Genomic DNA, 24,894 nt, shown 5'->3' on the forward strand with positions numbered 1-24,894 from the left:
GAGGTGTGTGCTCCCTGAGTGCCATTCTAGTATTTTGAATATAACCAATTTTACTGTACACAACCTAATCGACTGTTCAGTTACACCTCCCCTGGACATACGTCTCTGTCTCGTTACCTGCTGCCCTCATAAGAGTGCGATAAGTGTGATTCTGCCCAACTCTGCCACTGTCTAATTCTTCTCATGAATGTCTGGAATAAACTCCAGAGCTTCAAAGTTCCCCCTCACAGCGCACACAACCATTTTAAACTTTAATAACTTCTCTCCTCTTCCCTTAAATTCGTGACTTGAATAATGAAAAAGACAAAGTCAAACTCCAGTTTGTCAAAAGAGATCAGTAGGAATTTTTATTATTTGCCTTAAACACATGTACAGCTCTTTTTTTTTCTGCCATTGCTCCACTGATCAGTCACTGGCGTTCATCTCCAGCTGAGCTCCAAATGGACGTCCTCCAATACAGAAATGTGTCTGTCCCAGCGTGATTAGGAGTCCAGAACATGTTGTGCTAGAGTCAGGCTCACGGCATGTGCAGCTTTTTGATGAACCATTGTCTGTTTGCATGAGACAATTTGTCGGGTTACATGTCGAACAAAGAACAGAGTAGAAGCCATCTTTTTTGAAAAATGAGAAGACGTCCAATCTGCAAAGATTAAAAACAGGCGAGAAGGAGAAAGATACACGTGGAAGAATGAAAAGAACATTCACGGAGTCTTTTGCCTCGAGCAGCGCAGGCAGGCGGCTAAAACTCGATCTGAACGGAGAGAGCAAAGAGAGAAGGTGCGGCTGATGAGTTGAACACATGGTGGGTGAAAACACCTCATCATGTCATTGACAATCTTGATGTGTGACTAACGGAAATAAAATGTACAGAACAGAAGGGTTAGCATGGAAATAAATACTGCACTGGTTGCAAAACCCTTGTACATTCATCAGGGTTCGTGGATTCAGGCTCCTGCTTCCCATTTGTTCGCCTCGTGTGCTACATTTTGTCCAAGTTATGCCACTTCTCCGCTTCGGGAATCGCAGCCTGCTCCCTGCATGTTACTGCTGCCGTGCTAAGATGAACAACTTCACAGTAAAATTAATTTACAACTGATGTTATTGACTTCAGGAAGCACTTTCATTTTTCAAAGACACAGAGGTGATCAGTAAATGAAGCCATCCCTGGAGAAACAGAGTTGGTGCGTGCGCGGAATTTCTGGAGAAGCAGGCGTTTAGATTGATTTGCATCAAGCTGCTGTTTTGGATGTGGAGAGATCTACAATCTGACAAAAAAAAAGAAAACCCCTTCAGAGCACAGCCTAGTGTGAAGCTGTTCAGGTTCCTACTGTTGAAATGGAGCGGCAAAGTCTTTTCATATAAATAATGATAAAAACACAACAGTCTCCCGCTCACTCACATCAGAAATGTCACAAGAGTCTCTAAAAACCTAGGAGACACATACAGTACATAACGTAGTCTGCATACAAATATACATATATGCAATTACACAAAAATCAATAACCCCCTCCGTGTGGAATAATGGCATTTCTGGAAATCTGAAATCATAATTTCATATAAAAATATATAAAAAAAAATAAAATCAAAATCAAAAGACATGTCATCTGTCTCCATTGGTCAATCTCCTGTGTGATGCATTGGCAAGTCAGTGAATCGGCGTCTTTGTGAACGCAGCCGTTCGTTTGTCCGTCGGATTCACAAACATGTGCAGCAGCCATTTTGAAAGCAGCCACTCGATGAGTTTAATACTGGAGAGTAAAAATGTCCGTGGACACAAAGAGAGGAACGAGGCCCTTAACTCTCTGGCCAGCCAGCGAGGTAACATGAAAACTACACATTTATCTATCTACACACTAAGGGATCTCTGACTGCAGGGCATGGTAAGAGAGAGGTCCGTTAACCTCCTCACCCCGATCAGTTCATGGAGACCTGCGTCACTGTGGAAGGGCGGGCTGGTCCTGTCAACCCAGGCACATGTTCCACTTCCGTGTGTTCCTGTAACACTGTCGACCAAGGGAAGGACTTCAAGACAAATATTCTAAAAGAGGAAGGTTACGTATGCTTGTGTGGGTGCGTTTATTGTCCAGAGCTGAACACTGGACATCTGTGAAACCCTCATTCAAAACAACGGTTTCTGAGAACAACAGTACAACTGACACCCAAGTTCTAAGAGAAGCAGCCAGAGGGATGCTCTGTCATGCTTTGCTCCGTTTGTCTGTATTCCTTAAATAGTTTTCTAATTTTTACATCATATTCTCATCTCGCGATCTGGACTCTGGTCCAGCGAAGGCTCTCTAGTGCTGATCATGGATGCTGAGGGCCCCTGGTTGACTCCAAAGGGAGAAACAGCTGGAGACCGAGCCGCCAGAGGGGACAGAGAAGGGGAGAAGCTGGGGGACATTGCTGCAGATGAGATGGATCCCTCATGACTGATGGGGGACCTGCGGAGTGAGGCCAAATGGGGGAATGTCCGTCCAATCACAGGGACCTTGGGTGGGACGGACATGGCCCCTGGGTGTGCCACTGATGTGATGAGGGGTGGAGGATCAATTCGAGGTTTGGGGTCCATTTTGGGCTTGGGCTGGAAAGGTTGGCGGGGGTTCTGGCTCTGCTGGGCGGTTTCGTCTTTCAGCCTGGCAATCTCTGTGAAGACATTAGCAAGAGGCTGGAACTGCGGGCACCAGTTAAGCAGGTAATCCCAGTTATAGCTTCCACGGAGCTCCTCGTCACTGGCGACGATGGCTGTGAGGGAACCATCCACTGAAGGTTTACCGTCTTCAGGGAAGGGATAATCCTTGGGTAAGGAGATGTTGAGGCCACGGCCTACTCCCAGGTACCCACCTCCCTCATCCCTGTACACTGGCAGCTGGCCAGACAGCAAAGTCCCACTGAGACTGCCGCCCAGTTTCTTTCCTTTGAACCAAGTGCTACCCTCCAAAGCTGCAGGTTCACAGGAGATATCTGAGAGCTGGTCAGCATCCTGCTGAATCCCAGAGTCTGGTCCTCTGGCCGAGATGTGCTCCTGCATGGACGAGGTGATGGAGGCAACGCGGGGGTACTCGTTTATCATCCTGATTTCATCATCTTCCGCCGCTTCAGCCGATCCTCTTCCACTCGAGTGAGAGGGATCGAGAGAGCCCCCTCGGGTGTAGGGACCACCACCGGCTCCACCCTGATCTCCAACATAGCCTGGCAGGGCCTGGTGGTAGATTCTTTCACCTCCAGATCCCGAGTTGCACTCATCCAGTTTCTGCAGAGCAGTTCCTGAGGCTGCAGTTCTGTTTCCTGTATCCTGTGCTTTCTTTCTCCTTCGTGACTTGACCAGGAACACCACCACGGCCATGACCACAAGCAAGATGATGAAACCAAGGGACACAGCAACGATGCTAATCAGTAGAATGTCCACGTCAGTAGCCAGGCCAAAGTTGGTGTTTGTGACATCGATGGAGACCTGGGAAGTAGTGGTGCGAGATGTATCCAGAGGACTGTGAGCTTTCACGTCAAGAGTCATCAGCCTGGTGTCCCTTTTGGACCGGCCCGAGCCACTGCTACTGCTACTGCCTGAACTGTCCAGCTTGAGGAAAATTGCCCCAGTGGTTTTGTTTACGTCAAAGTATGGAGAGCTGGTGGGGAGAGAATAAAGAACAATACCATCCACACCTCCATCCTCATCATTTGCTTGGACCTGGCCAATGGTCTGGCCTTTCTTGGCTCCCTCTGGGACTTCAAAAGTGAAATCAGAAGACGTGAAGGCAGGGTCATACTCATCCTCGCCCGTGACAAACACCTGAACAGTCACAGTGGCTGTGTGGTTTCCTGAATCTACAGCGACTGCTACAAAGTTGAAGGCGTTGACCTTCTCGAAGTCAAAGGAAATTTTGCTTCTGATTTCTCCTGAGTTTTGGTCCACAATGAAACTGTCTTTTCCCACCCTGGACCGTTCCACCATGTAGTACTTCAACTGGCCGAAAACCCCTGTGTCATGGTCGATAGCGTGGAGAACAGTCACTGCTGAGTTGGCTGGTTGGTTTTCTCTGATACTAGCTGTCAGGACTTCCACGGGGAAGAATGGATGATTATCATTAATGTCTTTGACGTCGACAACCACTGGAGCTAGCGTGAAGTGTCCCTGTCCGTCTGTGGCCTGGATGATGACAACATGTGTGGACTGGTGCTCACGATCCAGTGCTTGCTGAAGCCGCAGAGCTCCGGTCCACTGGTCCATGGAAAATAAGTTCACCTCATTACCAGAGCTGATGGTGTACTGGACCTCAGCATTGGGAGTTGAGTCTGGGTCTGAAAACAAAACAGACAACAACAGAGTACAATTAGTTAACGGAGCCATAAAGTAAGAAAGGAACAATGAGACAGGAAGAGAAAATTAGATACCCAGAAAATAAAGACTATTTCCCACCTGTAGCAGTGAGTCGAATGATCTCCGTCCCGGCAGCAGCTCCCTCACTCAGGGACACGGTGTATTCAGCACTGCTGAACACTGGAGGGTTATCATTCACATCCCCGATGGTTATCACTGCAGCCACACTCGAGCTCCTCTGGGGAACGCCACGGTCTGACACCACCACTGTGAGGTTGTAAAGTGGCTTGGTTTCGAAGTCCAGCCCCTCAGCCAACAGCAGAGTCCCAACAGTTTGAAAGCCCCGCCCCTCCAGGAAGCGCACGCTGCTTTCAATCTGGAATGCGTTTCCCTCATTGCCGTTGGCGATGGCGAAGTCGAAGCCACAGTTTTCTCTTGAGAGGTCGCTATCAAAGGCCTCAAAGGTCAATACTGTCGACCCTGGGATGGTGTCCTCTGCAACTGTAGCCCTGCAAACAGAAGAATGTTACATATGTAAGAACAGCTAATGAGTTTAGAGCATAAATCCTCCAGCTCCTAATGTAATGAATGCAGACTGACCTGTAATCAGATTGATGGAACACAGGAGCGTTGTCATTGACGTCAGAGATTTGAACCTGGACCGTAGTCAGGGACGAGAGCGATGGCGAGCCTCCATCACGAGCTTCAATGACAACACTGACTGACGGACGCTCAGGGTCAAACTCAGCTCTGTGACTAATAAACAGGGTGCCTGGATACAGAAAGCAACACGAGTGAGTCAGACAATGTGCTTTCACTTAACTTTGTAATGAATTTCATATTACTGAACTTTCAATTAAAATTCTTTGAAACCATTTTGACATGAACGCTGGAAAGTGTCTAAATAACTGGGTCTGGACATTTTTCTGGAATTTGACTTTGAAAAACTCAGCGGGAGATTGTCTGGATCACATACGTTCACAACCTTACGAAAATGACTGAAACATTCAGGCGAGGAGTTGGGGCTCGAATCTCGTATTTCCTCTACGTGTATGACACCTCTTTTTCATTAGGAGATATTTGTATTTGTATAGATTTTAGTTCAGGATAATGTCTGGTCTTCAGTCCCCGTCTGAAAGCAGCTTCAGTGAGGTAAAAGAATAACAGGACACAAACTAAAAGGTTGTTTGTTTACCATTGTTGGGGTCAATGTAGAATCCTTCCTGGGTTGACGACGTCACGCTGTAGGTGATCTTTCCGTTGTCGCCAGAGTCCCTGTCAGTGGCTGTTACCGTGACGACCGCAGTTCCCGGCGGCGTGTGCTCCGGCAGAGTTACCTGGGGCGCAGAAAGATCACAAACAAAAGCTGAGCATCTGTGTGAAAAATAAAAAATAACAGCTCACATAAACACTGCAGTAAATTTCCTCAACTCGTGGCGAGGAGGTCAACAAGCACTAAACGGAGCATTTTATACTGTAGTTCCTGTTTTTCCTGAACTCACGCTCACGTTGAGGTCATTTCCTGCCACCGAGTAGTAAATATTATACAGGCTCATCTCTGCAGCCTTTCCCCAGTGAATATTAGGTAGTTAACTTTTATCACCCACCCTGTGTGCACATTGGGAATGTACCGTTTTTTTACAGTGTGCATACATGCCTACATATGCAGTTTTCCCCTTCTCGATGAAGTAGCTTGTTTCTGAAGTGAATTAAATTCCCTATCAAACTTTATTAGCCGCGAAGACATGGGAAACTTGAATCAAATTCCTTTCTACACCGTATTTATGATGTGCATTAAACCTAAGTACAGAGACAAAACAATTCCTATGGATAAACATGAATGTTCAGCATTTTTTATGTGCACGTATGAATTTGCAGGAAACAGATTTGCACAGCACACACAGAACATGAGCTTGATTAATAAGTCATCCTACCTGGTAGAGATCATGGGTGAACACGGGTGCATTGTCGTTAACATCCTCCACCAGTATTGTGATGTTAGCCTCCGCCTGGTGCTGGCTGTCTGTGGCCCGGACAGTGACGGTGTACCACGTCTTCTCCTCAAAGTCCAGAGGGGCGGTGAGCGACACGCCTCCGCTGTAACGGTGAATCCCAAACTTGCCGGACGCCGTTGGATCCAGCTGCAAGGTGTAGGAGAGGGCGGGACTGGAGTCGACATCATTGCCCGTCACAAGAGTGATCTCTGTGCCGATCAACATGTCTGATGGAGGGAGAAAGAAATCAAACAATAAAGTGTTAATTTAATTTATATACATACGTGTGAGTCCAGCGTATGACCTGTACAGAGTTTGTATTTGAACTTGCAGCACAATACAAAATCAGAAAGCATCAAATTCCTGCAAATTAATTACTTACTCTCTGGGATCCGGACTTCCTTTGGTAACGGAATAGTGGGACTGTTGTCATTCTGATCAATGATGATCACTGTCAACGTGGCCGAGCCAGCCAGTCTTGGACTTCCTCTGTCGGTTGCTGTAACCACGAGTCTGTGGGTCGGCAAAGAAAAAGAGGTTTTCCAAAAAGTCTATTATTACATTTAGATTAGATTTAGATTGTAATGCTTATCAACTTGATTTCACATTTTTACCTTCAGCTACACACTCATACTCATATCGGTATGAAACACACACACACACACACACACACATCTGGCATGCAGATATCAGTGTGTAATGGTGCTTTTGTCTTCACCAGACTATGTCAGCTTCCTCACCGGCTATCGAAACACTAACTAGCTGAGTGAGTATGATTCATGATGTGCTGTGTCTAATTTCTTCCTTCTCCTGTACACCACCATGAAGTTATTACAGGTAAAACATATATCCATCCTCAAAATGTGCTCATTGAGAAGATCTGGCTGAGGTTTATTTAACCGAAGGTCTGTTCTCACTTGGTCTGGGTAAAGATTTCACGGTCCATGATGGCGGCTGTGGTGATGCTTCCTGTCATCGGGTCAATCTTGAACAGGCCGCTCATACCCGATGACTGAATGGAGTAGGTCACCTGACCGTTCTGGCCCTGGTCCACATCCTCGGCAACCACCTGGGAAAAAAGGTGGAGGAGGATGAAATAGGAAATGTGTCCAGCAGGCCAAGAACCAGTCATACGATGTCTTATTTCTTTATTGTTCAGGTTTTACATGTATTAGTACCTGTATGATCGGCATTTCATATCCCTGTGCCTCTCTCATGTAGGCTACATAGTTCTGCAGTTGAAAGCGCGGAAGGTTGTCGTTGATATCCTGCAGGATCAGGTTGATGGCCATGAAAGAGGTGGAGGATATGGTTTCAGCCTTCACGACGAGACGGAGCCTGGGGGCGTCCTCAAAGTCCAGGCCCCTGGATTTCTGCACCCAGATTTCACCTGGAGAAAGAAATTAGAAAATTGGTCTCAGGAGGTCATCGGCCTTGAACATCCTATTTGCAATCTGTAGTCTGTTACTTGAAATACTTTTATTGGGAGTTTTACCTGATGAGGAGCTGATGCCGAATGAATGCTTCTTGTTCCCACTGAAGAGGCTGTAGCTGATACCCTTTCGTGTGCCGTCCGGGTGTTGAGCCTGAGCCTGAGCCACGGTTGTGCCTAAATTTAGGAAAAAGAACAGAGAAATGATTCCTGAACCGTGACAGCAGGGAGGTCATTAAATGGTATAAAAGCACAAATGAATGGATGCCTGATAAGAATGTATTATCTTCCAACCGTTTGCGGTGTTCTCCTGTATGCTGACGTCTCTGGCATTCCTCGAGAAGCGAATGCCACTGTACTGCACCTCCTTCACGTAGATCACCACCACACCCTGTGCGGACTGAGCGGGGGTGCCCTGGTCCATGGCCTCCACGATCAACGTCCTCTGAGCCTGAGTCAGATCTCCCAATGGCTGAGTGGCCTGGATCTCCCCAGTCAGGGAGTTGATACTGAAACCCTTCACCGGCATCGCGAAACGGTAAAACACAGAACCGTTGGCCCCGAAGTCCTTGTCCTCTGCCTTCATCGTGGCTAGAACCCGCTGAGAATGTCTGCTGGACACTTCAATGACAAGTGGATCCTGGATGAAGAAGGGGGTGTTGTCGTTGACGTCCAGGATGGTGACTGTCACCTAGAGGGAGGAGTTCACAAAGTGCAAAATTAGGTAATGAACAAAAAAATACTCAACTGAACACCTCCTCAACATTGCACCTCCTTTACCTGAGCAGACGTGTTCCTGGGTGCAGCAGGTGAAAGGTCAACAGCAAACACCTGGAAGCTGTACGATGCCAGTTTCTCCCGGTCCAGAGGTGCAGCCGTGGTGATGCGACCGGTGTTCTCGTCCACAGTAAACGCTCCGTGCGCCTCTCGGCTAAGGAAATACAGAACGTTCCCATTCAGGTCATCATCAGCGTCTGTGGCCGTCACCTGGAAATACACAAATAAACGTATATATTATTAAATCAGTGTTGATACATGGGTACTTTTGTTAGTATGATGCAGGTTTTCTGATCCTCTAATCATCTTCATTTTCATCTCTGCCCACCTCCAGAACGTGTGTGCCCTCTGCAGCATCCTCTGACACTTCCACAGAGTAGCTGGTTCTGCCGAAGACCGGGCTGTTGTCATTGACATCCAGCACTTTGACCTCCACCGAGGCGGTAGTGCTGAGAGCGGGGCTGCCTCGGTCCGTGGCCACCACCTCAAGGGTATAGACGGCCTTTGTCTCCCGGTCTAGGCTGCGGGACGTGGACAGGGCTCCGGTGCTGACGTGGAGTTGGAAATCTCCTTGAGGGTCTCCCGCTGAAGAAAGTCATGTGACAGATGAAGAATCTTTAACACAGGGTTTCTGCAGGTTTCCACAAGTTTAAGACCTTTCAAGACCATAATGAATGAAATATAAGACCAGATATGACATATTACAGTCTCAGAATTATACACTTCAACAAACAACACGTCTTTTCACAAACTATAGAGACAGTAGTAGGTATCTATAATCTTTCCTACAGCCAAGTTATCCATTCCATGTTGTTCTTGTTTATAGTTTTATTACAGCGTGCTAATATCTGTACCGTTGAGAAAGAACGACAACACATGGAGACATTACAAACTTTGCACGTCGCCAAAACATTTCTCTTTCAAAAACCTGACTTTTAAAGCATGAAGGAAGTTAACATTAATATAAATAAGACCTAATAATAATGTATTTAAGACTTTTAGGGCCCTAAAATTCAGATTATTGAATTTTAGACTCTTTAAGACCCTGCAAGAACCCTGATTAAGAGGTTTCTATAGATCGGTTGGGGCAAAGCTCTGCTGCCAACTTTGCACTTAAGTCAAAGTTTGAATGTGATCCAGACAGATATATGGGATGCACCATCATTGAAATATGACAGAATAATAACAGGGGTCGAGGTAAACTGTATGAAGATCTGATCTTTCATGATGAAGGAATAGCCCAGTCCCATGAGTCCAAATGCTGCATGCATCCCATCCCTACAAGTCCTGCACACTTCCAGTTCAACAAAACGGTCCAAGTAAGTGTCAACTCGATAATATGATAAATATGATCAAGACAAAACATTCGGTTTTTCATTAAATGTAATTATATTCTCAACAGTCACATCTTGAAGCTGCAATTAAGATAATTGTGGTAAAGTGAATAAAGAGAGACGCTCAACACTGCTCCTCACCAGTGATCCTGTACTCCAGCTGTCCACCAGGACCTGAGTCTGGGTCCGTAGCTTTGAGAAAGCAGAGCTCCACCGGGGCCTGGTTCTCTGGCACCTCTACCTGGTACCACGGCTTCGAGAACACCGGAGCGTTGTCGTTCACGTCCTGCACCTCCACGCGGACCACGGCCTTGGCAAAGTTGGGAGGCAGCCCTCCGTCCCTGGCATACACTGATAAAAAAACATGGAAATTGTTAAGCTGATGAGATGCTGGATCCCACACAAAGGCTTTAAACCACGAGGTGCTCTGTGGACATTAATGAGCTTTAGTTGTTGTACCAGTGAGAGTGAAGTGATCCTGTAGCTCCGCGTCCAGCTCCTTTGTGGTGGTGATGACCCCCGTCACAGGGTTGATGACGAAGCCTTCCTCCGTCACACCTCCATATGTCACTTGGCCATTGGACCCTGTGTTTAAACACAAGAAAGTAAAAACTAACTCACACACTGGGCGCTGTTGCAAAACAAGCCATAAAGAAAATGGGCAACGTTTAATGTAATAAGTTAATGATTTGATGACTCCAAAGCTGCCCAGCGCCTGGAGGAAATCCTAATGAAAGCTCCAGCAGCACAAGGCTCTGGACAATGACTGCGACCACAAATTTTCATTAGCAGGAGCTTGTGGTTGGTTTTATAATCATGTGGGTTTTTTTATGTCTCCCTCTTGTTTAGTTCTCCAGCCTTATTCCTACTGGAGGCGTCAGCCGGACTTTTTTAAGTCATTCTTTCCGCACGGAATTTGTGAGCCTTATACTACACAGCTCCATCTTCGAAAATGTAAAAAGAAACGATGGGTTCCTGGAATTTCCGACTTATATTTTATACATATAGTATTTTATGGAATTATAAAGTCGAAAATCTGTTTCCCATTTGTTTTTTCTGAGTTAAAAGTTCCTTGTTTGATAAAATAAGACGTGTTTGTATCTCCCCATATTCTCATGTGGTGCGTTTGTCCGTTATTTTACAATTTGAACCAACCTTGATCCCTGTCAGTGGCAGTTACTGTCAACACCGTTGTTCCTGGCCCTTGGTTTTCCATCACCTGGGTCTCGAACTCTGTTCGCTGGAACACCGGAGCTTCGTCGTTCACGTCAATCACCTGCACGCACAGCACCTGAGACGTGGAGAGCTGAGGTATCCCATGATCCTCCGCGACAATGGTCAGATTGAAGTCTTCCTGTTCTTCCCGGTCCAAGGCTTTCAGGATGGAGAGGGAGCCTACAAAAGATGAAAAGAACATTTAGTGAAGAGTGAAGAAGTTTAAAATCTTTATCTCCTTTTGAAATATTTTAGTCTTAACATGTGTGTAGCTGTATGTGTGTTGTTTTTGTGAACATGTGATTTTGTGTACCTGTGGGGGACAGTATTTTTATACCTTGAGGAGCATTAAAAACAAAAGAACTTTACAGCTTCGCTTTATGGCAGTTTCCACACTACGCAAATCAACAGTGACTTTGTGCCAGATATTCACTTCTGGCTCTTTGAACATGCATTCAAGTCCCTCTATCAGTTCACATGTGTGATTATTGCACAAGTGCAAAACCTGGAACTACATATTTTCCAACTCAAATCAACCTTTGACCTTCCCTTAAATTAGGTCATTGTATTTTTCCATTTCTCTGACGACATTACAGCATGTCAGCCTTTAAGTTTCTAAGACATTACTATGTGTGTATTTTGGGTAAATTACGTTCAGATAGAGACTGAATTAGACGTCTACTGTTTAGACTGTGGGTTCAGTTACTCTCCCAACTTTCTGTGTGTCTGTACCCCACACACCTGTCATCACCCCGGCTATGACAAGAGGGTCAGCCAAACGCGAGAGGAAATATGAAACGTGTGTGTCTGTGTGTGTGTGTGTGTGTGTGTGTGTGTGTGTGTGTGTGTGTGTGTGTGTGTGTGTGTGTGTGTGTGTGTGTGTGTGTGTGTGTGTGTGTGTGTGTGTGTAGTTCAGAGCAGTGTAAAAGTTTAGCTGGCATGCTGCGTCTGAGAAATGTGTGTAATGTGTTAATGTCCCAGTGTGTCAGACGCACACAGCACATGGTGAGTTCTGTGAGGTTATTACTCTAATGTTTCTGTGAAGTTCTGTTTCCTCCCGTGTTTAAGCCACAAAACTGAGACGGGTCCAAAACACGGGCGGCACTGGTTCTCCTCTCCTCTGGGAGAAATTTACTGGTAACAGCTTCATCCTCTCTGTTCTCTGGACTTTGTCTAAGATCTTAAGGTTTCCAAAAATACAAAATATATCAAACTGGATTTCAGCTAAATATGCATTTAATCAGGGCTGCATCTGTAACTAGGAGGAAGCTTGGAGTTTCTTCCTTGGGTCATGTCGCTTCCCTCCACAAAATATCATGGAAGTGGGTTCAGTAGTTTTTTTTCCTTGGCTGAGGTAATGCATGTGTATAGAAATGTAGTTTTTTACCTTTATAAGTCTGACAAGAGCTTTAATGATACCAAGCCGATATAGAAGCCTGAATCAAATGTAAGGCGACTAAAGAGACATACAGAAAACAATATCTTTCAAGTGGTCGATAAAACCACCAGGAAAGCAGCTGTTATGTGAAACAACAGAAATCTAATATTGGCTGAGCAGACATGTAATTTATAAGCAGTAATCAGGCTAATGATACCCCCCACATCAGCCAGGCAGTTTGGTAAATGTCTCCGCAGTGCAAAGCTAATCTGCTATTACAGCTACTCTTAACCATGAGCGTAAGCCATAACCACACAGTGTGAGACACAGAGCAGGAGTGAAATCCACCCCTGCTAACGCACGAGACACTTGACAGTAATGAAGTAAAGACTTTCTTCCATCTGGAAGCTCCATTAAACGTCCGTCTCCTGGTTCCTAATCCCATCCCCCGCCCGAGTGGAGCACACCCACACCACCCAGCACAAGCGATGAAGAGATTACACATACACGTATATAGGATATCAAAGGCCGTCCACGTCCGCAGCCCAAATAAAGATCTGTTCCCATGAAGGAACACGTCAAGAAAAGAACACCAGAGCATAATTCAACGGAAATATTGCACTGTACGGCAATGAAAGATCATCTAGTAAAGCGGGTTATGGGGGTTATGAGTGTTTCAGCAGTTGAGACCCTGTAGACGCAGAAGTTCACTGGATAATTATGATGTTCTGGAAACTTCTGTTCATTTGGGGGGCGTCCAGGGGTTGGATGCTGATTATCTATCAATCACAGTCCTGCAGTGTTAAATCATTCAAAAACAGGATTTTAAATTGAGTTATGTGGTGACTTTTTCTCCCATCGTCCCTTGATGGAGTGTGAACTGGATATTTATGGGAAACTCCCAGTCTCCTGTTATTTTTAGATGATGTGTCCTCAGCCTGAAAATAATCTTACCGGTGTTGGGGTTCAGACTGAAGCGACCAGCGGTGTTCCCCGTCTGGATCCTGTACGACACGCGGCCATTTTCACCCTCGTCGTCATCTCGAGCCATCACGTACAAAATCACAAACCTGCCAGTGAAGATACAGACAAACTGTCACAGAATAGCAAACATGAACATCTGCTGATTTTCAAGCTTTCAGCCATAAAAGTTCCAAAAGAGTGTCAGTTCGCCCCTCACCCCACAGGCTGGTCCTCCATGATGCTGACTGCAGACGGAGAGCTGAAGACCGGGGCGTTGTCGTTTTCGTCCGTCACAAAGACTCGAGCGGTGACCGAGCCCCAGCGCCTCTGAGAGGGATCCGCCGCCTGATCTGTGGCCCGCACCACGAGGAAGAGGGAAGGCGTGGACTCACGGTCTAACTTCTGCCCAAAGGTCAGGACTCCGCTGAAGGGGTCGACGGTCAGGAAGTCGGGCGTGTCCGGCCAGTAGTGCTCAATGGAGTAACGTAGCTCACTGTTGGGTCCACTGCCGTCCTGTAAGAACACAAAAGCACAAGTTGAAGGAGAAATGAAAACTTTGAGATTTGCACATAGTTTATTTCAGTGCATGGCATTTGCTTTCCATGTGATTTATTTCATTTTCCCACCTGATCCACGGCCTGGAAGGTGTAAATTGACGCCCCTGGCTCCATGTTCTCTGGGATCACGATGGTAACTGGGTCCTCTGTGAACTTGGGCGCGTGGTCGTTGCTGTCCTGCACGTTGATATCCAGCTGCACCAGGTGGCTGCTGGGAAATGCTTGAGAGAAGTCAGACACCTCCACTTGCAGCATGTACTTCGACCCCTTCTCGTAGTCCAGCTCGCGCACCAGATACACGTCGCCCTTCAAACGGTCCACCATGAACGTACCGTCGCGGTCTGTCCCTCCCACCACGAGGTAGGTGACCTGGCCCTCCAGTATAGAGTCATGCGTGTCATGTGGGCGGAGGGAGCCGACGACGGAGCCCGGGGGAACGCCTTCGACTATGTTCAGGGTCATGGAGAGCATGTTGGGCTTCGGGTTGGATCTGGTGGAGCTGAGAACCTGTAAGACAATAAGTACAATAAAGTGAAATCTATTCTAAATGCAGTTCTAAGGAGAAAAGTGTCCAGTTGAGTTTTTCCCTGTGTAAGTTAATGGATCTTATTTCCTCTGGTATTCTGCAGACGATGCACGATATGGCTCACACTCCAGACCATCCCCACACATGGCCTTGGGCTGCAGTCTGTGTCTGTTTTGTTGTTATTTCCATAATAACCCTCACAGGCATTTCTCATTTTAAACGAAGACATTATGTTCGATCCTTCCAGTAAATATCTTGACACTGCGGCATCTTGGCTTCGAGATGAGAGTTCACAGGATTTGTGATCTGTGACAATATAATGACGGGGGGGTGTATGCCGAGGGAAAAATGTAAATATGCCGCGGCTCCATATGCAGCAGTCTGGTCAGATGGGGAACAAATACATGCCAGGGGACTTTCACTGCTCTGAGCAACGGTTTCAGGGTTTGGATTTTGTTCTGGGGCAGATGAAAGAATTCTGAAGACAGCAAACATAAGCAGATTTTTACAAGCTCTGGTTACAACATGAAAAAGATCCATACACACACACAATCTTCACTTGCTTTACCAAAGTCTATTGCAATGAATTGAATTCTTTTGGTTTCTTTATTGGGTTATAAATAGATGTGGGTAATGTGTGTGTGCATAATTCAACAACATGTGCTGACTAAAAAGACCAATCTATGTGCAGACATTTGCAGTCAACAATATCTTGATCTAAGCAAGAAAATAGAACAATGTTTCACTGTAGTGATACAGGGAACCAGTCACAGTCCACGAGAAAACACAGGACAGTGATTTAGAAATTGAAATGTGTCTGCATGGGCCTCGCATATTTCCACAACTGTTCATCTTATTGGCTTCACGTTTGTTATGTGTGTTGTTAAGGGTCCAAGGAAGTGCAGTTTGGAAAAGTTCAATATTAATAAACTTTGAACTAAACTAGTGCTTTGTAGAAGCGGTGGTTGGGACTCAACGTTCTGGGTTCTGTGTACTAAACTGAGTCTCACTGAACTTTGAATAAACAGATGAACAGCTCTTTGTGCAGCAGGGGGGGTGCAGCTTCAGGGTTCAGGGTTCTGTGGACCGAGTTCCTGCAGCAGCTCTTTACTGGCTGCTGCTCAGTTACTGCAGGTCGCTTTTACAGTTGAAGAAAGAAAAGCTTTACAAACAGGCAGGATCAGAACAGGCACTGCACTAGTCTTTATGAATACAGATCGTTTACCGTTTAAACGCATCACAGTTTTTCAGTTATCTCTAATGTGATTGTGCTTTAGCCGGCGCAGTCAGAAACGGTCCTGTACTGTGCTGGTCTCTATCTCCACTGCCTTCTCCTATACAAGCTACTTAGCATGGGTACTCTAGTATTTGTGGTGTACAACAACATCCCTGTGTCTGTTTTCACCCACAGCTATTTGAAACGTTATCTTAAAATCATTATATGGAAACGTTACCTCATGAGAGCGCTTGAATGTGCCGTGTGCAGCGTGCACGTACGGCTGCCTGCTACCGTACAGTGGTGTATTCCCTTTCTCTTTGTGCGATTCGATGCAGCTGGCTCTCATCAGATCTCATCTGGGACCATTTGATTCCGAGGTGCCTGTTTCCCCTCAGTCTAATCTCAGTGTCGCACAAGCAGGCAAAATCTAAGGCGAGCACTCCTGCTGTAATTAACATCCTTTTCCTTTCTGAAATCACATCACACAGAAAACACCGAGCTGCGCAGCTCCACAGTCAGAGCAGAACCTCCACCCTTCCCTGGCTACATGCCTCTGTGGCAGACCCCTTTCTTTCCTGCTGGTGAACTCCTGATAGTGTATGTTGATACGCAGGATTGACCCTCCTGCAGAAAGTTCAGAGCAATAACTCAGTCGGGACCAGCTCCCTCCTGCAGCTCGGGGTTTCTCACCTTGGGTTTTGATTACCCTCCGAACCTTCGGAGCAGGAAACGCACGCTAGATTGGATAGATGATTTTGTTTGTATGGGCCCAGGCTCAGTTTCTCTCCTTCTCATATTTACCTCCTTTTCCAATTCCTTTGACAGTTGCACTGTTCTTTCTGTGCACAGTTTGAGGAAATTACTCTCAGCAAGGAATGCAGAAGGGCTGAGGTAATGTGGCGATATGAGCTGTTTTTTTGGCCTGGTCACCAGATTGGCCTTTGTTTAAAATCGTCCAGTGCCTCATAAAAGTTTTTGAGAAGCAACACATGCACAGAGTAAGTTTACCTGTATCCGTATCTGGCAGGTGGAGCTCAGGCCCGGTGTTCCGTGGTCAGCAGCGGTCAGATCGAAGGTGTACTCAGCTCGCTCCGCCCATCTCAGAGGGGCGGCGGTCTTCAGCTCGCCGCTGGTCGGGTTGAGGGAGAAGCGCTCGGCTCTGGAGCCTTTGGAGGAAGCGAAAGATGTTATAGAGCAGCTCAAAGTAAAACTAGTGATGAGGAAATATTGTGATTTAAGTGAATAAAGTGTGGAAATGTAAACGTGTTTACAACACTGACCTGATAAAGAGTAGTACACAGTCCCATTCTCGCCCTCATCTGAGTCTTTAGCTGTCAGGGTCCCTAACACTGTCCCAGATGGAAGGCCCTCCATCACCTGAAATCCAGAAGGATCTTTATTAATGAATTCAAATTCATGACTTTCTCCAACATGCCATGTATTGTCAACAGTGTTGACACAAAACATATCGCTGCAGTCATGTGAATCCTCAGAGGGATAGTATTTCCAGGCAACTGATCAGATCTATCAAACTCATTCTCACCTGAAGGAGCAGCTCCCTGTCCGGCCTGGCATGAGTGAAACTGGGGGCGTGGTCGTTTTCATCCAGCACACTGATATGAGCGGTGCCGGTGGCACTGCGGGGGGGCGTCCCCCCGTCCTGGACGACCACAACCAGCTGGTAACTGGACTGCTGCTCTCTGTCCAGGGCGAGGCGGGTGCTGATCTCACCTGAAGAAATAGAGGACGATTAAATGAGTGAAGGCTTAAACTAAGAAATCATTTAATATTCTTATGTAGTGAATTTAACCACATTAATTTCATTTAACACATTAAGTGAAAAAGCTAAGTCATGGTCGTCATCTTCACCTGTTTGTGAGTTGATCTGAAAGTGTCTGTCAGCGTGCAGGAGCCTGTAGGTGAGTCGAGCATTTAGTCCTGCATCCCTGTCTGTAGCAGACACTCTTCCAAAGCCGGACCCGGCCAGCAGGTTCTCTCGCACAGCCAGGAACACCCTCTCCTGGCTCAGTCTGGGGGAGTTGTCGTTCTCGTCAGTCACTGACACTCTGACTGTGGCGCTTCCAGTTCTCCCCGTCCCTCCTGGGCCTGAAGAGGCAAGGACGGTCAACAGGTACATGTCTTTGACCTCTCGGTCCAGAGAGCTACGGACAAAGAGCCAACCGGTATCGGGCATGATGCCAAAACCAGCGGCGTCACCGTCAGGCCGAAGGCGGTAGGAAATAGAGGAGGAAGAAGATGAGGAGGAGCTTCCACCATTCCCAGAAGCCTCTCTGTTGAGTGCTCGGACCTGGAGGAAACGCGTGTTGAGCGCTGTGTTTTCCCGTAACTCCACACGGTAGGTCAGGGTGTCAAAGTTGGGGCCTTGTGCATCTTGTGCTTGGATGTGGACCACGAGGGTGAAGGTGGAGCTAAGCTGAGGCGCTCCGCCATCCTTGGCAACCACCTGAAGGTCATAGCGTGGGACACTGTCATAAGACAAACCCCCAATCAGACGCACCTCCCCACTTCCCCGGTCAACACCAAACGTCCTCTGGCCATTGCTGCCTGCAGCTCCGGGAGAGACCAGGTCGAAGCTGAGCTGACCATTATGACCAGAATCCTTGTCAGTGGCCTGAATGCGGTAGATAACAGTCCCCATTTTGGTGACCTCTGGTAAGAGGAGGGACTCGGATGAGGAGGGCAGGAAGGTGGGGGCGTTGTCGTTCACATCAGAGATGGTTATTCGTACCCGGCTGGTTCCGTACGCGGGAGGAGAGCCGGAGCGCGCCTGGATTTCCAGGTCTAGACTGGAGCAGGTCTCATGGTCCAAAGGAAGAGCTGTACGGATGGTACCAGAAGCACTGTCCACCTTGAAGTAACCCTCAGGGTCTCCGGAAGAGATGGAGTAGAAGATGTCCTTAGAGGCAGCTGAGTGGAGGACGACAACAAAAAAAAGAAACATATCTCAATTTCTCTGAACCCAATAAAACATAAAAAATATATAAAACAGCAAATGGTTTGAGTTTGAGAAGCAAAAATAATTACGTTACACCACTAAAAGAGACTGAAAGACTTTATGAAGGACTGGGTTCACTCAGAGAGGGAGCACGTTCACTGACAGCCTTTCACAGGCCAGGACAGATGTAAGTGTGCTCCTCTGCACTTCATTCTAACTCCCACTCAGAATTATAGCCCCATTCAAATCCATTTCTCCATCATTAATAGTGAGAGCAAATAAAAATTCAAGCCACGGCTTAAAAAAACAAAGAATTCCCATGTAAAGTGTGTGCTGTGTGATGGATGTGATTTCTTAATGGAGTCTCTGCTCTTGTTGCATATTTGTTCAACTGCTGCAGAGTAAGAGCTACGGCACCGTGCGTGCTCCAGCCCATTAGTGCATTTCTGTCCTGCTACTTGTCAGGAAGATGGAAACAGGTAGGTGACGTAAAGCTGGGTGCTGTTGGTGAGGTATGTGAAGTGAATAGATAAAAGAAAACCTGAAAGGACTAAAGCTCGAGGAGTGAAGAGAAAGAATATCAATCTGAGGACATGATTGAGCAGGTGACCTCACCTGTCTTGGCAGCGGCACGGACAACTCCCACCGCCGTCCCCCTGAGAACGTCCTCGGACACGGTAAAGAAATACTGCGCCTGCTCAAACGTGGGAGACGCCACCGAGCCGCCGACCACGCTCACGTTCACTCGAGCGTTGACTGGCGCCGTCAGACCACCGCCGTCATCGGCCGATATCACAATGGAGATAACTGTGTTGGCTTTGCCGTGGAGCGAGCGGGAGAGAGAAATGACCCCTGCAGGGAAAGAAGGATAAATATAACACAACACTCATTGATTTTGTCCAAAGTGCACAAAGAAACACACACACACACACATACCTGTGTCCTTGTTGAGGGTAAAGAATGTGGAGCCTCCTCCAGGCACTGTGCGGTAGGTCACCCTGCCGTTCTCCCCAGCATCGGGGTCGTTGGCTGTTACCTTGACGACAGAAGTTCCCGGGGCGCTGTGGGCGCTGAGGCTGACTGTGTAGAGCACCGGATAAAAGGTGGGCCGGTTGTCGTTAATGTCCACCACTGAAACCTGCACACGGGCCACTGAGCTCAGACCTCCCTGGAAAACAAAAGTAAGTTGTTTCAATTACATTTTTATTAAAAATGTAATAATATTATGGAATTCTATTTTCTTAAGTCTATTGAATCACAGGATATACAGTTAAATACCATCCTCCCTCCCTTGCTGCAGAGAATATCTCCAAAGACAACACTGAATTAGTTTTCCGTCCCTCGGTGAAAGTGACAGTGACAGTTCGGGGTTTTATTAAAAGACTTTATGAAACTGCGACAGTAGATTTACGTCACGCTCTAAAGATGAAGCAGCTGTAAATGAAGACAGATGAGCTCCCTGCAGAAGATCCCTGACATATGGACTCAACCACCCGCTGCAGCGTTTGTCAGCAAGAAGAAGGAGAAGAGTTTGAACTCATTACACTGTGTCTCCTGGCTTTAGTTTTACAAGAGCGTTAAAAAACAGGGACATTCGAGACGAGGGGAGCAGACACCAACTGGTTCAAACTGGGAATGTGCTGGGGCTGCGCGGAATAATTGGAATCGTTAATTACCTGAACGTGGGTAAAAAATACGCACAATAAGAATAATACTACGATGCAATAGCAATGGCTGTGTATCTATTTCTTTATATAACCCAGCTATACAAGTGAGAGTACATGTTTTATTGCATCTCATGTAGTCCCAGTGTTGTTAAAGTGCACCCATTGTGATTAATTGATGCTTTAAATGTGCACGGGTCTATTGGCACGATCCCAGAACAACAACAGCGTGTGGTCAGGTAGAGCAGTTTAACTGAGATGGCATCACTCTTTGGTAAAAGGTCATTTAAATGGGTCTGTTTCCGTACTTTTTTCCTCCTGTTTTCCTCTGACTGCTTTGCCATGCTGCTGCGGTTCCCTTGATTTTTTTTTTTTGACGACACTGGGTACCGTCCTCTTCAAACATATCTTCAATGCATCTTTGATCAGATGTATTTTTCCTGCAGCTGTACACAACTTTAATTTGCCGTCCGCCTGAAGCTTTGATCGGATGAGACACTGCAGGACTATGTGGGCGACGTGTTTAATCATGAGGCAACTCAAAGAACGAATCCTTTGACTTTAGTCTAGTTTGATGTTTTCAAAAAATACATTTCAGTCATAATTAAGATCTTTACTGGGTTAAATTAATAGTTTATCTTATATATTTTTGGTTGGACTGCACATATTTGCTTTTATGAGCTTACAGTCTTTGTTAGGTTCTAGCTTTATTTTGATCAAACAGATGTTACCTGACCCGACTCGACAGGCAGGGCTGGGTTCGGACCAAATCTTTTAAATGATATTCGGGTTCGAATTGGTTTTGGTCACATTAGCTGGGTTAATTGCTTTTCTTTTTTTTTTTAAAGCTGCCTGCGCCTGTATTGAGGAAAACAGGGTCGGGTTCGAACATAAAAACTAGAAATCCTGTCGGGTTCAGGTTGGACTCAGTGGTCCAGTTCAGACAGAAGGCATGAGAGAGATGCTGATCCTCTCTTCTTACTCTGGCCCAAAAAGTCAAACTAATTTCTGACAATTTCTTTAGTCTGGGAAAAAGAAAAGGTTACAGAGTTTAGAACTTTTCTTACTCCATCCGTTGCAGTAACAGTCAAGTCAAACTTGTCCAGCCCCTCGTCACGGTCCAGAGCCGCGCTGGTGCACAACTGGCCCGTCTCCTTGTCCAGGGTGAAGTGCGTCGGTACCAGGCCGCCTGCGGAGCCCGAGCCCAGCCGGTAGGAAATGGCGCCGAAGGAACCGCGATCCTCATCTGTGGCCGACACCTGAGGGGAAACAGACGTGAGGTAGAGGGTGAGTCACGGACGGTCCAGAGGCGTCAAACGGCCCGTGAGACATGAGGATCACATAAACGCACAGAGCCGGTCCCAAAACCTGCGTGAAAGCAAACCTACATGTGTCATAATTATTATATACGAGCTAAGGGCCTTTCTGTTATCACAATAATACCCCATAACACGAGCCCATACATCTGCACTTGTCCAAATATCACACACCATAGCACTATTTGTTATGATTTCCAGAGTACTCCAGAGCATCTGTCAGAGTAATTCATTTTTTTAAGATCATATATAAGGAGTGTGTAAAAAGAAAAATGGACCCGATCTCCCAGTGGTGTGTTTGAAAACCTGGCAAAGGAACACGTGATGCGATGTAACCATGGATACAGAGGGAGGGAGCTGACAGGTAACCTTTAGCAGAGGAGAGGAGAGTGTTGAGGGAGGTTGAGAGTTTGGGTCAGAGGTCAACGGAGGCACTAACTGGTTTTCAACTGACGGTTAAATAAGATGCAGACGGACCGGACGACACCTTGATCCCTGACCCGTCTCATCTAACATCCTTCATCCTACTGCACACACACACACACACACACACACACAGACACACACACACACACACACACACACACACACACAAATATACACTGAACGCTCCACTAAACCACTAAAACAATCCCCTAATACAACAAAGATTTCCTCGCAAAAAACGAAGGGGAAATATCCCCTGCATGCGCTCCGGGGTCCTGTCTCTGACTGGAGCTTTACACGGGTCTATAACATTGTTTGGTGGCGTTTATGGAGCCTGTTTAAAGTAGCACTCTGCCTCAGATCTCGCAGCCTTGAAGGCGAGCCAAGATCCAGGAGGCCTCGTGATTTCGGCCCTCCTCTGGATTACAGTCTCTTCTCATTCAGCCGCAGTGAGATATCTGACGTGTTTGATTTCACAATGACCGAAGACATTTTGGGATTTTTAGCAGGTTTAACGTTTTAAGACTAAGAAAGGATGTTGTTCTGCGACTGAATGAAATCATGTGATGCGATAATTTGAAAGACGGATATAGTAATGAAAGTAAAACACAAGTTGGAAGTGTAATGGACTTAAATATATATATATATATATACATTTATACACTTTTCTTTTCATACATCCAATTTCATAGACTATATAGACGAGATGACACGTCCCCAAAAGTGAAACCAAAGCATCTTGATCAGCCCCTGGTGATAAACCCCACCTCCTCCATGTTAGCAGATGGGACCAAACTAGAAAGTCAAAGTACATGTCAAATATATTTTTCTCAAAGACGGTTTCTGTCATTTTAAGTGAGTTTGCTAACCCCCAAGCGCTAATTCCCATTCTCTGGCCCCCAATAATGTCTTCAGCGTTTGTATCCAATAGTTTGGCTTCACTTCTGGATAGTGGGCGGGAGTAGACACACGTCTTCCCTCTTTATATACAGTCTATGTCCAATTTACACACTAAAGACACCGGGTTCGGTGCCTTGACCCAGGACACTTTGCCCATGTGAAACGGAGGAGCAAGGGATCACCACCCGACGTTCCAATTAGTGGACGACCTTCGGAGCCACAGCTGCAAGTGTATGTCATGCTATGAAAATAAAGTTGCTTTATTTCAGGAATCAAGCAGTAGTATGAAAATGAAGTCTTTATGGACTATATGGAATATATTTCTTAGGACAAGTGTGAGATTTTTCATAATAGGATTATTTAAACTAGTCTCCTCTCTTTTTTAACAGCGGTCCCACTATTCAATCAGTTTAAAGTGTTTATTCTTCTATAGATGCAAATCCCCTGGAGTTGTCATATGTGTTCCACCCTAATTAACTTCTCAACAAAAAGGTTCAATTTGAAACAGACAGACATAAGAGACAGATTTCTGACGTCTGCGCTTTTGGCTTAATGATTTCATCATACGCCTGAAAACTATTTTCTGAACCCGCCCTGGCCCTGAACCCCGCAGAGCGCGAGACCACCGCGGCAGCAGACATCCGGCAACGACCTTCCTTCTGTCCCACCGACACCTGTCTTCGTCATTACACTTAACTACTGGCTACAGACGGAAAGACAGACACACATACGGGACAGGAATAATACCACCTTCACTCACACTATCCTATAGGATATTTAAACCTGGAAATATTAGAACAGCACCTTCTAGGTTTTAGTGGCGGGACGGTTGTGGTTTCTGTGCGGCTCGGTCCGAACCTCGTCCTTTGGTCGGCCTTTGCAGCTCGGGGAGGGGGGGGTTTCATATCATTGCTGAGACTTCCTATAGAGTACAGTGTTGAGACTGACGCTATCTTTAGGATCTAGGCTCATGTCTGGGTGTTCCTCGGGTCTTTCTGGCTGTCTGTGATGGATTAGCCACCTGTGGTGATGAGAACTCGTTGAACACACACACACACATACACACACACACACATGTATGATGACCCCATCCTTTTCACAAATCTAATTAAAGAGGTTTTAACAACCATGACTGCCCACCTGGTCATAGGGTGACCTCATCGACACAAATGTCCGTCCCAAACAAAGACAAAGGCAAAGGTTGTTCTGTCATGGATACGACAGCAAAGGAGACAAGGCTGCATTTGCTGTTTCTTTAGGTTTATATAAAATACAGACAGGAGTAGAGTGCACATGAATACACTTGTTTTTGAGGAGGAAAGGACGGAACAAAAGCGCAGGACATTGATTCTCCGCCCAGTAAAATTTAAAAACCAGTATGGTATGGATTCTTCATGCTGGAGGGGGGAAAAAAGTACAACGCAAAAAAACACAAGGAGGTAGTTCAGCAAGAAAACGTCTATTTAAGCACGCTTTCATGGAAACCTTGGGAGCTATAAAATAAAAGATGTAAGGATCTGGGTTTTTTTCTCTGCAACAACATACTGTACACACACAGCACAGCGGTTATGTGGTTCCCGAGCTGAAATGCTGAGTTAAAACATGGGATAAAAATGGACAGGGACAGAACAGGGACAAGACTTCAAGGCAGAAATACACGATTGGTTTTGTCCAAGCACAAAAGTTTGACATGTGTAGCGGATAAACAAAAAAAAGTCGGAAAGGAGCTTCTTAGAATCGGATTTCATCGTTTCATTTGCCTCCTGTAAATCCATCTGACAGCAGCGGCAGGTTGGGTCAAACTGCCGGTTAGATACCAAAAACTCCTTCTCTCAGTTTGATTCCTTATTCTGCATTTTTAGTGCTTTTTAAAAAAAAGAGTGACGTTTCGAAGCCAACAAGATAAACTAGTAAACACGTAG

General features: G+C 46.2%; 1 protein-coding gene across 1 annotated transcript in view; it reads right to left on the bottom strand.

Moving 5' to 3' along the window:
• Positions 1 to 320: 320 nt before the first annotated feature.
• dchs1b (dachsous cadherin-related 1b) overlaps positions 321 to 24,894 on the bottom strand; it is an 88,117-nt gene continuing 63,543 nt past the window's right edge. Inside the window, exons 5-29 of the mRNA XM_035178673.2 lie at positions 21,398 to 21,589; positions 19,603 to 19,834; positions 19,282 to 19,518; positions 17,580 to 18,638; positions 17,254 to 17,441; positions 16,991 to 17,087; positions 16,719 to 16,876; positions 14,035 to 14,472; positions 13,626 to 13,921; positions 13,400 to 13,515; positions 11,008 to 11,247; positions 10,312 to 10,437; positions 9,994 to 10,203; positions 8,847 to 9,103; positions 8,522 to 8,728; positions 8,036 to 8,432; positions 7,805 to 7,918; positions 7,488 to 7,699; positions 7,227 to 7,378; positions 6,692 to 6,822; positions 6,250 to 6,536; positions 5,511 to 5,652; positions 4,916 to 5,087; positions 4,415 to 4,824; positions 321 to 4,296 (exon numbers count right to left, since the gene is read on the bottom strand). Of these exons, the coding sequence (XP_035034564.2) occupies positions 2,249 to 4,296; positions 4,415 to 4,824; positions 4,916 to 5,087; positions 5,511 to 5,652; positions 6,250 to 6,536; positions 6,692 to 6,822; positions 7,227 to 7,378; positions 7,488 to 7,699; positions 7,805 to 7,918; positions 8,036 to 8,432; positions 8,522 to 8,728; positions 8,847 to 9,103; positions 9,994 to 10,203; positions 10,312 to 10,437; positions 11,008 to 11,247; positions 13,400 to 13,515; positions 13,626 to 13,921; positions 14,035 to 14,472; positions 16,719 to 16,876; positions 16,991 to 17,087; positions 17,254 to 17,441; positions 17,580 to 18,638; positions 19,282 to 19,518; positions 19,603 to 19,834; positions 21,398 to 21,589 (8,118 nt within the window). The 3' untranslated portion in view covers positions 321 to 2,248. The remainder of the gene's footprint in view (positions 4,297 to 4,414; positions 4,825 to 4,915; positions 5,088 to 5,510; positions 5,653 to 6,249; positions 6,537 to 6,691; positions 6,823 to 7,226; positions 7,379 to 7,487; positions 7,700 to 7,804; positions 7,919 to 8,035; positions 8,433 to 8,521; positions 8,729 to 8,846; positions 9,104 to 9,993; positions 10,204 to 10,311; positions 10,438 to 11,007; positions 11,248 to 13,399; positions 13,516 to 13,625; positions 13,922 to 14,034; positions 14,473 to 16,718; positions 16,877 to 16,990; positions 17,088 to 17,253; positions 17,442 to 17,579; positions 18,639 to 19,281; positions 19,519 to 19,602; positions 19,835 to 21,397; positions 21,590 to 24,894) is intronic.

The sequence above is a fragment of the Hippoglossus stenolepis genome, chromosome 15 (genome assembly GCF_022539355.2).
Source record: "Hippoglossus stenolepis isolate QCI-W04-F060 chromosome 15, HSTE1.2, whole genome shotgun sequence".
Classification (NCBI taxonomy): Eukaryota; Metazoa; Chordata; class Actinopteri; order Pleuronectiformes; family Pleuronectidae; genus Hippoglossus; species Hippoglossus stenolepis.